Source organism: Arvicola amphibius, chromosome 3, assembly GCF_903992535.2.
Source record: "Arvicola amphibius chromosome 3, mArvAmp1.2, whole genome shotgun sequence".
Lineage (NCBI taxonomy): Eukaryota > Metazoa > Chordata > Mammalia > Rodentia > Cricetidae > Arvicola > Arvicola amphibius.
This window is the reverse complement of record NC_052049.1, coordinates 140,446,218-140,462,030: the sequence shown is the minus strand read 5'-3', so window position 1 is coordinate 140,462,030 and position 15,813 is coordinate 140,446,218. Positions and strand designations below refer to the sequence as shown.

The following is a 15,813-nucleotide window of genomic DNA, read 5'->3' as shown; positions in this document are numbered from 1 at the left end:
CTAGTATGTGTTAAGGACAGACATGACCAGGATGCCTTATGTCAGAGTCCCATGACACTGCTGAAGGTTTCTCCTTTAGTCTTCTTTCTTTACTGACTGTTAGGTTAGGTTCTTCAGGGGGTTTTTGGTTTTGGGTTTTTGTTTGTTTGTTTGCTTGGGTTTTTTTTTTTTTTTTTTTTTTTTTGAACCTAAAGTCAAAATTTTCAATGGTTGGAAGATGTTGGAAATCTTCCATCTTTTTTATGGTCCCTCTCTGTTTTAAGGTATGATTCTAATGCATGATGAAATCTACATGGTTTAGGGGGAAAAGTACAGACTTGAATATCCAAATGGAACAGTAATAGAATACTCCTCATTGGTGGCTAATTCTCAGATAATTTTGAAAGTAGCTATAGAGCACATTAAAGATGAGAATAAGGATAAAAGACTAGTATTTCTTTTAAAAATGTGGACAGCTGATATATTTTAATTTAATTAAACTCTGCTTTGGGTCCTTTTATTTAGCTCATAAGAAATCAAAGGATAAACCCACATAAGGATATTTATACCTCTTAGGATAAAATCCACAGTCATAAACGATACAAAGGTACACTAATTACTTGAGGTGTTCAATGCTTGATAACTTGTTAAGGCTGAAGTATCTGTTGAAAAACAAATCTCCTGTATTATCCAGGCAGTAAACTATTTAATTAAAGGCTTAATATTCTAGTTGACAAGTCTGCTTCTGTTCCTATAAAAAGCTTTGTTTGTAGCATGTTTCTCTTAAAGTAGTGCAGTCTCTAATGGTTAGTGTTAGTGTGCTTTACCTTCTCATTTGGATCAGCTACAGCTTGGGTTAAGTTTGTTTAAAGCTTAAGAATAAATATGGGGATTTTATTGCCCAAGAATTCAAAGCCTTTAGTTTGCTTTAGGTTTGCATTACAGGTGAGAGGGAGGAAAAATAAGCTGCTGTACATGTGGGAAGATACCAGTTAGATGAATACCATTAGTACCTTCCATGTGGGGCTATTTTGCAGGTATGTAGCGTAGGTTTTGGGGTTTATGGGACTCTCCCGTGCTGTCCCTTTTAGATTGCCTTATCTAGCTAGGATGTGGCATTTATTGGCAGCCCTTTTGGCCTTTTTGGTTTTTCAAGACAGGGTTTCTCTGTAGCTTTGAAGCCTGTCCTGGAACTAGCTCTTGTAGACCAGGCTGGCCTCGAACTCACAGAGATCCACCTGCCACTGCCTCCCGAGTGCTGGAATTAAAGGCATTTGCCACCACCACCCGGCCCTTTGGGCTTTTACTAACAACTCTCCATGGAATTTTAAATTTTGAAACTATTTTTTTAAGTAACATTTGGATTCAAAAATACTTTACTACTGTCAAGTATTTAAAAATGTTCACTAAATAGGCATGGCAGTGGTGGCGCACGCCTTTAATCCCAGCACTCGGGAGGCAGAGGCAGGCGGATCTCTGAGTTCAAAGCCAGCCTGGTCTACAAGAGCTAGTTCCAGGACAGGCTCTAGAAACTACAGGGAAACCCTGTCTCAAAAAACCAAAAAAAAAAAAAAAAAAAAAATTCAATAAAATTCAGAAAAAGTAGCACCCAAAAAGAGTTGTAGTGAGAGCTGCGGGCAGTCCTGCTTTTCATCCCGCCGGGCTCCCAGCTGCCTGGCTAGCTTATGTCCCGAAATAACAACACACAAATTTTATTCTTTTACACACTGCCTTGCCCATTAGTTCCAGCCTCTTATTGTCTAATTCTCACATCTTGATTAACCCATTTCTAATAATCTGTGTAACACCACAAAGTGGTGTCTTACCGGGAAAGATTCAGCATGTCTGACCTGACGACTGGCTCCATGGCATCTGACCCAAAGAGGAGAGGCATGACGACTGCCTGAGGCATCTGCCTCACTCCCAGCATCCTGTTCTGTCTACTACACCCACCTATGTTCTAACCTATCAGCCCAAGCAGTTCCTTTATTAATTAACCAATGAAATCATCAGATAGATAGAAGATACACCTACATCAAGTTGTTAAATTCAGATGAATAGTACTGTAGTCTCTATAAAATCCTCTATGAGACTTACACAAAGCTAAGTGGAGTGGTACATGCCTGTAATCCTGGCTATTCAGAAGACTAAGACAGGAGAGTCACTTTAATTAAGGAGTTTGGGGTCAGACTTTTAGCTGACCTATCAGAAAAAAATTAAAAATGGCCACTTAGTGACTTCTTTTTGTTGTTGTTTTGTTTTTTGTTTTTCACTTTAGGTTGGAACTCACCGGGAAGATTCCGTCAGTCTCAATGGCAATCATTCGGTCCTGTCTAGTACTGTTCCTGCCTCAAACACAGACCTGAACCATAAAACACCAGAAAATTACAGAGGTAGCTTTTGTCATTTTTCAAGCAGTACTGTAGAAACTTGGTATTCTGTCCATTTGAACCGACGTCTGTGGATCAGATTCTCCCATAGTCGTGTTACCCGGTGGATGCAGAGTGTCACTGTCTACTGTTTAGCCATCTTGACTGAACCATGTTAACTTTAAACTATGATCCTTGTAACACTGGCTCCAAGTGCCTGTCCTGGAACTAGCTCTTGTAGACCAGGCTGGCCTCGAACTCAAAAAGATCTGTCTGCCTCTGCCTCCTGAGTGCTGGGATTGAAGGTGTGTACCCGGCTTCATTGTAGATTTATAAATAAATACAAATATCTAGGTAAAATTAGGACTGCTGACTTCTTGACCATTAGTTTCTGACAAGTTGTTTCTGTCTCTAAATTATGTGCATTCCTTTACCTCCAGAATGTTTTTCATACAGCTCAAACCCTAAGTATTTTATCCACCTGAAAGCTTTGAACCATCTTGATTGGAACATGTGAATCTAGATTTATATTTTATGTTTCCTTTCCATTTTGTTAGGTGGCTTGCAAAATCAGTCTGGAAATGTTGTTCCAACAGAAATCAAGACTGAAAACAAAGAAAAAGATGAGAACCTTCATGAGCCTCCTTCATCAGATGACATGAAGTCAGATGATGAGTCTTCCCAAAAAGACATCAAGGTCTCATCTCGAGGCAGAACAAGGTATGTTGGTGTTCAGCCCTTAAATCTCACACATTTGCCTTGGAGGGGAAAAAAAAAAAACTTTGGGACAGCAAAGGGTGCTATGCATCAGTAACAGCCAACTACATTCCAGGTGCCAGGCTGTGATTTTTTTTTAAAATCTGTATTTACCTATTTCATCCTCGCATCTCTAAAGAGAAGGCATGTGAATGTCTTGACTGAAGGCATTATTTCACACCCCTTTATGTCTTCATATAGATATAGAAAGGAGCTGCCTCCCTTGTCTCAGTTGCTCATAGTTTATATATATGTATGTATACATACATACAGTGAGAGAACAGGTTAAACTATTTGTTGTTTGTCAGCCAGTAAGTATTTGATCTATTACAGAACTAAGTATATGGTCGAAGCTAAATGTGGTTCATACAAGCACCAGCCTGTTGCTTATGTGGTATTACTGGAAACCACCATATGCTTTGGTTTTGTGTCATCTGTGGCTCTGTTTGCTTTGCATTGGCAGATTTGAGTAGTTGCCATAGACACCATTTGGCTCACAAAACAGGAAACATTTATCATTTTGCTCTTCATAGAGAAGGTTTGCTATTCCATGATTTCAGCAGTAATTTGAGAAAAATGTAAAAAAAGAAAGTTCCAGATAGAGTGATACTCTCGGGAAGAGTTTTAAGTCAGTTAAAATTGACTTGCTTTCAAACGTGAATTTGGACACATTAATACATGAGTTTCAAATGATTTGTGTCTTCCTTCAGATTTTTTTTAAGTTTTTATATTAAAATTAGGTGGTTTAGGTACTGGGGGCTGGAGAGATGGCTCAGTGTTTAAGAGCACTGATTGCTCTTCCAGAGGACCTGAGTTTAATTCCCATCACCCACATCACAGCTCACAACTTTCTGTAACTTCAGTTCCAGAGGATCCAACACATTCACACAGACATCATGCAGGCAAAACACCAATGCACGTAAAATAAATAAATCTTTATTTAAAAAAGAAAACAAAATATTGCAAAATAAATTAGGTGATTTTTGTGTCCATGCACATATATGTGGTTTTGTTTTTCAGACATTGTAGCTTAGGTTAGTCTTGAACTCATGATCCTCCTGCTTCAACCTTCCAAGTTGCTGGATTACACAAATGATTAGCCAAGCCCAGCATGACTTAATGTATTTTCAGTGCATCTTATTTTATGAATTGTTTGTCATCAACGTATCTATCACATGCAGGTATTGATATTTAATATGTTTTTGTGTGTTACATTATATTACAAGGGAGACTGCAATGGTGGAACTGAAAAAGCCATGACCCACCCTTTCTTCCATTTACACAACTAACAAAGAGCTCCTTTGCCTTTGACATTCTCACTGCTTTCAAAGCGTAAATGTTTCTCTTAAGAAAAATGAATTTTTGCAATGCTATGGTTTTAATATACGCCTTACTCATGTGAAGAATATAAGTGAGAAAGTAAATTCAGTCGGAGAATTCTTAGACCACTTCTAGTCATCTTATAGTTTTATTATTCTGAACACATTTTTTTATTTTTTTTCCTGAACACATTTAAAGAGATAATTTATATCCTTTCTTCTCTCCATGTCCATTAGGAATCAATAAACTTTCTACTCTAAAGATCCAGATCATTGATACTTACACTTTATGGGTCATGTTGTCCTTGTAACATCTACTCAATTGTTTGTAGCAATAAATAGGCAGACGTGTGTGTGTGTGTGTGTGTGTGTGTGTGTGTGTGTGTGTGTGTGTGTGTTTGAAAAAAAATTCCAAATTTTTTCGTCATCAGCATCAGAACTGTTTTGAGACCATCTGTGTCTTGTCTTCTGTCCCTTGTGCTCCAGGTGATTGCCAGAGTGCTTCTAAGCAGGCATGTTGTGCTCATGCTCAGAGACAGGACCCTCAGCACTCAGTGCAGTTGAATCAGTGGGGACTCCTAAGATGCAGCTTCTGGGTCTGTAGATTGGGTGTAGACTTGAAAGTCTTTGTTGTGGTGGTCCTGGTAACACTGAGGCTGCTGCTGTGTGGGTCCTATCTGTATAAAAAGGTGGTAGAATTTAGTTATATTTCTTGTTTATGAATAATTTGCTTTCATGGAAAGGTCTTTATGCTAAAATGTATGGAAAAGAATGTATTAAAATCATGATACAACTTTATTCAGGCACAGTGAAGAGAGAAAAGTCATAGCTAAGTACAGCTGTTGCTCTGGTCTGGTAGGAGTTATAATTTCCATTTCACCTTTATACTTTATAATTTGGCACAGTCAGCATTTCTCAGGAAGCGCATAGACACTGTTTCTACTGTTTTCCAGCAGTACAAATGAAGATGAAGATCTGAATCCAGAACAGAAAATCGAAAGGGAGAAGGAAAGGCGGATGGCTAACAATGCCAGAGAGCGCCTGCGCGTGCGGGATATTAATGAGGCATTCAAGGAGCTTGGCCGAATGTGTCAGCTTCATTTGAAGAGTGAAAAACCTCAGACAAAACTACTCATTCTTCATCAGGCTGTGGCAGTCATCCTTAGTCTAGAACAGCAAGTCAGAGGTAAGTCAGTCCAGCAGAGACAGACAGGCAAACATTCATTAACTATGCTTTGCTTAGGCAAGTTGTCTGAAAGCTGTCTGTGCCATCAGGACCCAGCTCTCCTGTACTTCTTAGACTCAATATCTATAGACTGGGAGCTTCCCACAAACAAAAGCATCAGCCTGCTTTTCAGCTTGGAGCCCATTTCCTCCTGTGGACTCAGTGTCTATCTTTCACTGTTGAATTTATTTGTCCCAACCTGCCCTCCTCTCTGCACCATGCTGTATTTCTTCCTTAGCACTGGATTTCCTCACATGCTTACCCTGGGGCTTCTACAAATACTGCTGGTTAGTAGGGTGACTAAGCATGGCTCCTCCCTGTCTTTACCACACTGGTGTCCTTTATTCCCATTTTAGATCTCAGAGCTGCTTTATTCATCTCTGTTAGAAATGACATAAACTTCTAAGGCATACCTTTGTGTCACATATGTGTGGTTTGAAAGCTTCATTTGTTTAGTTAGTATTTGTCATAGCACCTCTCTGTGCTGGGCAGCTATCAAATAGTAGACACTTCTGCCCTTAAGGTTCCACTGTCTAGCTTGTGTTCCAGCAGTCGCCTATATAGTCTGTCAGTTGCTAATGTTTTATTTACAACCTTTTTGCAAGGAATTAATACACGTTGCTCTGGACCCCAAGCCTTATACAAGTCTCTTTGCTTATGAGCAACTTTCTTTCCTACTTGTGTTGGATTATCTAGATGTTTGTATTGGGTTTAAATAGAGTAGGGTAGGCAAGTGCTTGAAAACTACAACCATGATCCATCAACATCACTAAAAATAACGACACAGAGAATCACTGGAACAAACCTTCATAAAAACCGGTCATCGATGCAGATTCTTCATTTCTATGTCCTTCCAATATGTTTTATGTGTAGGAATAGTGTATAGTCACCCTTTTCCTAACACCAGAAAGGTGCTCATCTTGATTAAAACCCTAGATATGTATGTAGAGGATAAGTGTTCATGAAACCAGATCTTGAAGAATTACAGCCTCCTGTGTAATGCACCAAGACTGACGGTTGCTCACATGATAGTAACAGGAACATTGTTCTTTCCTTAGTCAGCCATTATCATGTTCAGTTATTACCACCCACTTATTTCTTGAACTGTATCTGAATGAACACTTGGCCCCACTCTGAAATCAACAGGGTCTGAGGAAGCCCCAGATGCATTCTCCCTTTTCTTTAACTCTTGATTTCACCAGCAATTTACTCTTAAAGCTGTCTTCTCTGTCTGTGTGATCAGCAAAGCTGCCAGAATTTATTCTTATTTAGCACCTTTTCATTCCCACCATGTATTAGAGCTAAAAAAGACCTTTTTTTTTTAACTTTTGCGTGGAGATACCTATTCTCAAATCCAAGCCATTAAAATAAGAAATGTTTTATTTGAAAAAAGCTAGAAACCCTGCCTTTCACAGGTGGACCTTGTTCATTTGTAACGTGACTGAACAGAAAAACCAAGTCATAGAGAACATCCAGGCTTGTCCAGCTACCTCATAACTGTACTGTTCTGAGTGTAGCTCTGACTTTTTCACATTTTCTGAGCTGTCTATGGAATTCTTTACTGATTAGAAATGAATGAGCTTCAGATACACTGAACTGCAACTGTCCTAGGGATTTTGCTTTAATCTCAGGAAGGCCTTTTCTTCTATTTTCATACTGTAAGCCTGAAGTCCAGAGCCTTTATCTTACAGCTCCGTTTCATGACTCCTTGAAAAGCATTCAGATGCCTCTGTCCAGTATCTCATTAGCTCCCAGTGCCTGGTCCTTGGCAGTGTCTTCTAAGCTTGGTGTAGTTGTCATTGCCTGAACTGTAGCTCCAGCAATTGAAACTTGTAATAATGTTCATTTAGGAAGACTTGGTATACTGTAGTCCTGAGCCCAGCAGTTTACATAAGACATGTTTTGTTACTTGGTTTAGTAGGGCCTAGTCTGGCTCCTTTGGTTTGCAGTGTGTTCCACACTGCATCTGACCAATCCTAACCTTGAGTCTGTAGTGGTATATTATTTGTATTTTGATGAATAAATTTTTCCTGAAGACCAGAGGCAAATCTAAAGCCATTAGAGGTTAGGTAATGGTGGCACACACCTTTAATGCCAGGATTTGGGAGACAGAGTCAGATGGGTCCCTGTAAATTCAAGGCCACCTTGGGCTACACAAGATCAATGCAGAAACAAATCCAGGTGGTGGTGGCTCACACTTTTAATCCCAGTCCTAGGGAGTCGGACACCTTTAATCCCAGGACTAGAGGGAATATAAAATTGGAGGAGAGAGAGGCTTAGTCTGTTTAGTCTGCTGTCGCCCAATCAGCCTTTTTTGGTTTTCAGGTTGAACCCCAATTTCTGTCTCTGGGTTTTTATTATTCATGTTACCAGTAGTCTCCTAAAGCAGACATGTTTAGGGCTTTTGGTTGGTTGGTTTGGTTTTTACCCACTGTGGTGCACACCTTTTTATCCCAGCACTTAGGAGCCAGAGGCAGGTGGATCTCTGAGTTTGAAACCAGCTTGGGCTACATAGTGAGACCCTGTCTCTCAAAAAAAAAAAAATGCCATTTCTGTGAATAATATGCTCATTACAGTTTAGTTTTAAATGATCTCTTTGTATCCATTAAGGTATTTTGAATCAGTTTATAAACTGATGTGCATGACACTTGGCCTCGTATAGCATATGCTTATAATAGAAACAAAAATAAACTGTCATAAGCAAGCTACCTATGCTTACCTTTCCATTTTTTAAAAGATGTATTTATGCATTTTATATATATGTATGTGCATTTACATCTGCACACCAAAAGAGGGCATCAGACCACATGAGTCTACAGTTATAGACAGTTTTGCGCCATCACGTGGGTCCTGAGGTTTGAACTCAGGGCCTCAAGAAGGCCAAACAGTGCTTTTAACTGCTGAACTATCTTTGAGACCCCACATTTTCATTTCTCATGGTAGCCCCTATTCTTTTTACTTCTCAGAGACACCTGCATCACACATCATATCTTGTCATCTTGGCTGTCTTTTTAAAAAGTTTTAGCATCTTCCTTGCTATACCACAGCCACAGAAAGAACTCTGTCATCTTATTCTATGTGTACATTAAGGTAGGGAAGGAAAGAATGCCATGGTCTTCTGCTTCCCTTGTACTCATGTGTTTCCTACAAAGGCATAGTTTTCTGGACAGGTAAATGTGCAGCACAGATGTCTTTCCATTAAGGATGTACCCAGCCTACATATTAATTCACTGTATCCTATCATAGCAGGACCCATAAAGAGAACTTGATTGACAAATAATAGCAATTACCAACATTTGTTTAAATATTAACATGTGGATTTCAAACAAACTAAACCCTAGAAGACTAAATAATAATCAAAAATAAAGAAAATACAAAATGATCATTAAGAATTCTTGTGTCTCGTTTAATACTGAAGGTTTAGTTCAAGCATATCATGGTTGCCTCTGTAAATTAGAAAATTTAATATGTAAAAATGAAATTACAGAGCTTGATCATCCTCACAGAAAGAACAATAGCAGTTTGTTCAACTTAAAACTCAGCAGACTTTATCCTTGGCAGGAAGATCACCACAAGTTAAAGGCTATCCTGGGTAACAGAGACCAGTCAGGCCTGGAGATCCAATCTCAGTGTCACTTGCCCAACCCCTGTCCTCAGCCCCTTTTTCTGCCCTCTTACATACTGATAACAATTCTCTCCTGCTATAGAGAGGAACCTCAACCCCAAAGCAGCCTGCCTTAAGAGAAGAGAAGAAGAAAAGGTCTCTGCTGCGTCAGCAGAGCCACCAACCACACTGCCAGGAACCCATCCTGGGCTTAGTGAAACTACCAACCCTATGGGTCATCTGTAAACATCAGCCAGGTACGTATGGGTCTGGGAAGGAAGTACAAAGACACCGCTTCATTTTAAAGTGGTTAGAACTGTGGAGCTACCTTCTGACAGGCACCGGTGATTGCAAAGGTCAGTTAGAATTTGGAATACTGTGATCTGTTTGCTTTCCTGTTGTCTCATCAAAACCAGTATCATTTTAGACCAAATTACTATTCAGATCATTTGAATAGCTTGTGGCTCATAAAGAGATGCCAGGTCTTCTTAGTCAGCACGTTTGCTCATTCTCCAAGAAGACAATGTCATAGTGACTCCTTTCTCAAACGGTCACTGCTTCTTTCCTTGCTCCACATTCTTCTGTTCACAAGTACTGGGCCATACCATGGAGTAGTCTTCCGCCAGCCATCTGCATGTGGCTCCTCTCTATAAGGTCATTACGGCACACTTGTGCTTGGATTCCTGACACAGTGTCAGATGCAGTTGCTGTGCTCTTTTAGTCATGATCTTCACACCCCCAGAACCCACTGGTGGATGAATGTAAAGACATTAGGTGATACACCCAAAGTAGCCCTCTTTCTGGTGGAGTATTATGTATTGAAGACTTCAAAGTTAATATTTTGGAAGCTGTGTGAACTATTAATTATTTTTAACAGTAGTATTTTAGCTAGCAGCATGGATTAAGAATAGAACTGATAACTTCATTTTGGGGATTTTTGGTTTTAGCTTTTGGTTTTTTTGAGACAGGGCCTTACTATGTAACCCTCACTGGCTTAGAACTCACTATGTAGACCAGTTTGCCCTTGAACTCAAAAATATCTGCTTGCCTCTACCTCCCAAGTTCTAAATTGAGGGTATGTGTTACCACTCACAGCCATAACTCCATTTTCCTAACCTGCCTTCAGTATTGCATATAGTAATTTTCTTTTCTTTTCTTTTTTTTAATTTTTTGGTTTTCCGAGACAGGGTTTCTCTGCAGCTTTAGAGCCTGTCCTGGAGCTAGCTCTTGTAGACCAGGCTGGTCTTGAACTCACAGAGATCCGCCTGCCTCTGCCTCCCGAGTGCTGGGATTAGAGGCGTGCACCACCACCGCCCGGCTGCATATAGTAATTTTTTAAAGTTTGTTGGCAGATATAAAATAGTAGGGACAAATGGATGAAAACAGGAATAATATCAAGTATAGTTTCTTTTGGTTAGCTTTGTGACTATCTTGGGATAAAAATTTGGAATTTGATAGAATAGTGAGTAAGTAAACTGCTCTTTCAGTGTAGGATTTGGTTTATGCCAACACTACCAGAATCAAATTAGATTGCAGTTAAAAATGCATAATGGGAAAAAAAGGAAGAAAGGTCAGTATACTGTTAGTTATCATTGTAACATTAGCACCCTGAAGGTGCTCTATAAACACTTCCCCACAAATATCTACAGCATGGCTAGGTTTTCATGTCACAGAGTCCTCAGGCAAGAGCTTGCTGATTTACACAGTTTCTAAGAGGCAAGCCTTGCATTCCATGGAAAACAAAATGTTGTAGGAAAGTAACTGGTCTGTTTCATAAATACATATTGGTGTCTTCAGATAAAAGCATGCCATTGTTTCTCAGTGCAGAGGCGACATTTTAAGTTGACAGGTCTAGAAGAGCTGTAATAAGAAGTAAATTCATACAAAGCTCAAGTCATGGGTTTCCCTTGGACTGTAAAAAGAACATTGACTAGACTCAGAGCCTGTCTTGTCTCCTGTCTGCTGTTGTTGTTCTCCCCTCAGTTTGTTCTTGATTTTTTTCCTGTTTTGTTTTCTGCTGCTTTGGAATCTCTAGCCTTATCTTTCTCTACAATGTGGAAATACTCTCACTGAGGGGCCCCTGAGGGGCTCAGTGACCATATAAGCCTGTTCAATCCCCAGAATCCACATAGTTGGCCTTAGACCACCATAGGCTCACAGTGGCAAAAGTGCTTCTGTGCTTATTAATAGTAATAGTAATAATTCAGGAAACATACAAAAAGTTTCCAACAGTTTGCCACCATTGTAAAACCAAGTAGCTTTTAATAGTTTTCTATCCCAGGAGTATCATTGTTAGCAAACAGTATTGTCTTTGATTCTTCCTAAACTGTTCTATTACAAGTAATTTTAATAGAATTTTTCAGGGTTACTAATAACATGCATTGTATTGGAAACATATGCATGTATAAAATTTGAACTAATAAGATAATTTCTTAAATTCCTTAGACAAATATTTAGTGAGGACCTAACCTTAGACCAGCAACTGGGGCTTCAGAACTTTCTGTTTAGAATTGAATATAAACAATCAACCCAATATGGTGGACTGGGAGCAGCAGTGAGGGAGTGTTGTGGTTACAATGCTGAGCAGTCAGTGGGTAGAATCTGAGGTCAGTTATTACCAACTTACCTGTTCCCAAAATGGAGGTTAGCATAATTTTCTCACTAAACTCTGTGTAAATTCTTAATCATAAGCTCTCCTTTACACACACACATCAGGTAAAACTCTTATAGTCACAAGTTAGCTTCACTTTCCAAGATTCCAGTTACTTATAGCTGGTGTGACTCTTTGTGCTCTAACAAATAAAGCTTGCCTAAAGATCAGAGGGCAGAGCTTGCCACTTGTTAACCATAGAGGCCAGGCAGTGGCAGCACACACCTTTTAATCTTAGCACTTGGTTAGCACTTGGGAGGTGGAAGAAGGAAAATCAGGACTTCAAGGCCACACTGGGTTACATGAGATTCAACCAGTCTAAAAGAGTAATAATAGCTCACATCTTTGATCCCAGAATTTGGGATCCCATGCCTTTAATCCCAGCACTAGGGAGGTGGAGACAGGAAGTGATATGGCTGGGTGGAGAGAGGAATATAAGGCTGGAGGAGATGGGCTCAGTCCCATTCAGTCTAAGAATTTAGTAGAGGTAAGAAGTCTCTCTAGTGGCTGGCTCCTTCTTTGATTTTTCAGCATTTACCCTGATACCTGACTCCAGGTTTTTTTTATTAAGATCAATTAGAATTCTCACTACACAACAGTAGTCTATAAACAGTTTGTAATGCAGGCTGGGTGTGGTGGCACATCTTTTTAACCCCAATACTTCAAGGCAGAAACAGGTGGGTTTCTATAAGTTCTAAGCTTGCCTGATTTTCATAGCAAATTCCAAGCCAGCAAGGATACACAGTAAGACCCAGTCTCCAAAAAACATGGGTGGTTTTGATATGCATATATATATATATAATGAAATTTCATTCAGTCCTTTTGCTCTGTCTAATGTATCTACTCTATATGCAGTGCTTACCTGATGCTCGCTAAGTAGCCATTTTGGTTATTATACCCAATGCCATAAGTACTTGTTGAAGCAGTCCCTCTGTCCCTATCGTACTTACTAATGGCCCCAAAGCATAAACTTAAATTACAATATATTGTTTAAAGTGTTCTATTTTATTGTTTATTTGCCCATATTTCTCTTTGCCTAACTTGTAAACTTTATCCTAAGCATTTATGTATAGGAAAAAAAATCGTAGTGCAAGTAAGATTCAGTACTTTACAGATTTCAGGCATCCAATGAGGATAGTGGGTCACAGCTCCCTCAGATGAGGAGGAACTTCTGATACCTTAAAAGAAAGAGACTCTTGTATAAGTCACTTGAACCGCCTTAGTGCAAACCTAGGTATAATGAACAGCAATTGGGATTTGGGGGAGTGGTATTATTTTTGATAATTGTATACTAACTGCCCTCTCCCTGCCTCAGTTCCAGCGTTATCAGTAGGCTAGATAGAAGGTGACCTCTCCTCATAAAGACTTGGAAAACTCAGATTATCTGAAGACACAAACGTGACAGGAGAAGAAAAACAAAACACTTGAAGCAAGAAACTCAAATGTAATCCTATGATCAAAGCAGCTGGTCAACACTTCCATCAGAAGTGAGGATAGGAAGCTCATCAGAGAACGCCGGCCCATGAGGTGTTTGCAGTGTATCATTCTGCTGTAAGCAATGTGTCGCTTCTGCACAATCAGAGACTGTCTCATCTCTCCACTCAACGTGGAAGTTGCCTTGTGCCTAAACTGAATTGACAAATGCATTGTAACTACAAATTTTATTTATTGTTATGGAACTGTGAGGTCTACATATAAAGGGAAAAAGTTCATGTGGGAAGCTGATGTACACTCAGCTGATGCCAGCATTGTTAAAGCTGTTCACAAAGCAGTGGCAACCATTGGCCCTTAGCATTCCCGGCATACCTGTTAGTGTCTTAAAAAGGAAGGGAATCCTTTGTTGCCCTCTCCGACCTTCGCCATATGAATAGTGTTTTCCATGAAATAGGAAAATATTACTTGGTATATAGCATTCTCTCTTGTTTTTTCACTCATTTTTATTTTCTCTTTGTGGGTGTTATATTTGATCTGAGTCTGCATAGTTTATGGTCACAGTCCAGAACCCTCCTCCAGCCCTGTGTGCTTTGTTCATGTCTTTGCAGTGATAAGCAGACACCGTCTGTGACCATAGCCTAGCTAAGATTTTGAAAGGGGAAATTTTGTCCCCTGGATTTGCCCCCCAAATAAACATTGCTTTATTTCTAATAATCACTAAGACTTTTCAGGCTTCTAGGTTTCATAGTAAAGCTATAATAGCAAGAAATGTAACTTACAAGGGAGAGTCTACTTTTTAGAAATTGCTTTGTTTTCCAAGCAGTAAGTACTACATTATATGGTACTTGTAAAGTGTTAGCTGTAAGTAAGCACAAAATGCATTCAATACAATACAAAGATGACTTTTCAGGCCATGATCATGGTGAGCGTAACAGAACCCGGGAGTCCCCGGGACAGGCAGTCTGAACGCACACAACCACTCCAGGCTAATTACCTATGGAATCCAAGAGCAATGGTCACATTTCCTTACCCTGGCCTTTACTTCTCTGTCCTTTGGTTGACTGATCAGTGCAGTTGGGGCAGGGTGTGATTTAATCACCTACAAACCACCTGCCTTTGCCCTAGGGAGAGCTAGATTAGTGCGGAGCTGTACCTGTCAGTCCATTTTAGCATTACTCATTAAAGCCCCTCTGTCTAATCCTTCATACTTGTATTTAGGATTGTATTTAAGACACGGTAATCACTTTGAACTTCCATGAAATCTGTCTTCCACCACAGCAGCCCTAGGAGAGAAAAACATGCTGAACATGATGGTCTTGGCTAAGTAACTCCTTAGAGCCAGTATCAGTGGCAGTCTGCACACAGAAGAAAAATCCCAAGTCATTCTGTAACTTAAAACAACGGAGAATTTGAAAGAACAAAAGCTATTAAGACAGTACTTCAGATCCTCCATCAGGACTATTTCTAACAAGTCAGTCTTTGGTGAATTTAGTGGACTTAGGTTGCATATGTTCTCCAGTTATATCAGACTCTACCTGTGGCCTTGTTCTTCATTTCAGTGTTAATCGGCTCAAACAGAAGTTGTTGCTTATGATGTGTGAGTGAACATAAGCCACTGCCTGGCCTTTTTCTTCAGAGCTTGTTGTCTTTTTCGCTATATTAGACTTTGCAGTATGCCCAGAAGCTTTCCTTCATAAAATAGAAAGAAAAAAAAACATTTGGCTTATTTTTCACTGTAGCTAGTCTTTTATACAATAATCTTGTAAGAAAATTTCTTGAATTCTAAATATTACTCTTTCTAGATTTTTGAAATCAAAAATTTTCAGTAAAAAGTTTCTTACTTTATTTTATTATATTAGGTAGTTAAAGAAAATGTAGGGTTATTTACCATAACCTGTTCATTAATATCAGAAATTTACAATAGCATTTTAAGAGCATAGTAGGTTCTAGCATACCGTGTAGTTCCTATGGAGTATTGTGAGAGCGAATTGTTGGGAGATGAGCTGCTTTTCATCTTGTTCTCCAGTTTCCATTGTCGATTTATTGCAGATTTGTATCCTGTGTCAAATTCAAGGTATTATTGATAAACCTTTTCAACCAGCAGCAAGAAGTTCAAATTTTTTTTCTGTCACTGTAACAGAAAACACAGTATGTATATAACATTTATGTAGCAATAAATGTGCCATCCTTTTTTTAACATAGTAAACTAGTGAGTTTTTTACACTCTTGTTTCCCACAGAATAATGTATTTTGTTTTCTTTTCTCTACCTCCTTCCTCCTAGAAAGTCTCAAACTGCTTTTCCTGTCTGCACTAACTGTGCTTCACGGGTGACCCCGCAGGACAGATGGGCCTGAGAGAGCTAAGATGACACATCCCAACCGCACAGTTCTCTTGCCCTCTCTACCTGAAGGTGGGACAAACAGAAGTCTGTAGGAGAGAAATCTCCTCTTGCAGATGTAGAGAAGAATGAAGATGA

General features: G+C 39.4%; 1 protein-coding gene across 6 annotated transcripts in view; it reads left to right on the top strand.

Moving 5' to 3' along the window:
* Tcf12 (transcription factor 12) overlaps positions 1–15,537 on the top strand; it is a 266,208-nt gene extending 250,671 nt beyond the window's left edge. For 4 of the 6 annotated variants that reach the window (XM_038322506.2, XM_038322503.2, XM_038322507.2 and 1 more), the window contains 5 exons: positions 2,258–2,372; positions 2,906–3,068; positions 5,377–5,609; positions 9,356–9,509; positions 13,218–15,537. In XM_038322506.2, the coding sequence (XP_038178434.1) occupies positions 2,258–2,372; positions 2,906–3,068; positions 5,377–5,609; positions 9,356–9,498 (654 nt within the window). In that variant the 3' untranslated portion in view covers positions 9,499–9,509; positions 13,218–15,537. The remainder of the gene's footprint in view (positions 1–2,257; positions 2,373–2,905; positions 3,069–5,376; positions 5,610–9,355; positions 9,510–13,217) is intronic. The other 2 variants (XM_038322509.2, XM_038322504.2) reach the window with 1 other exon arrangement.
* Positions 15,538–15,813: the final 276 nt, after the last annotated feature.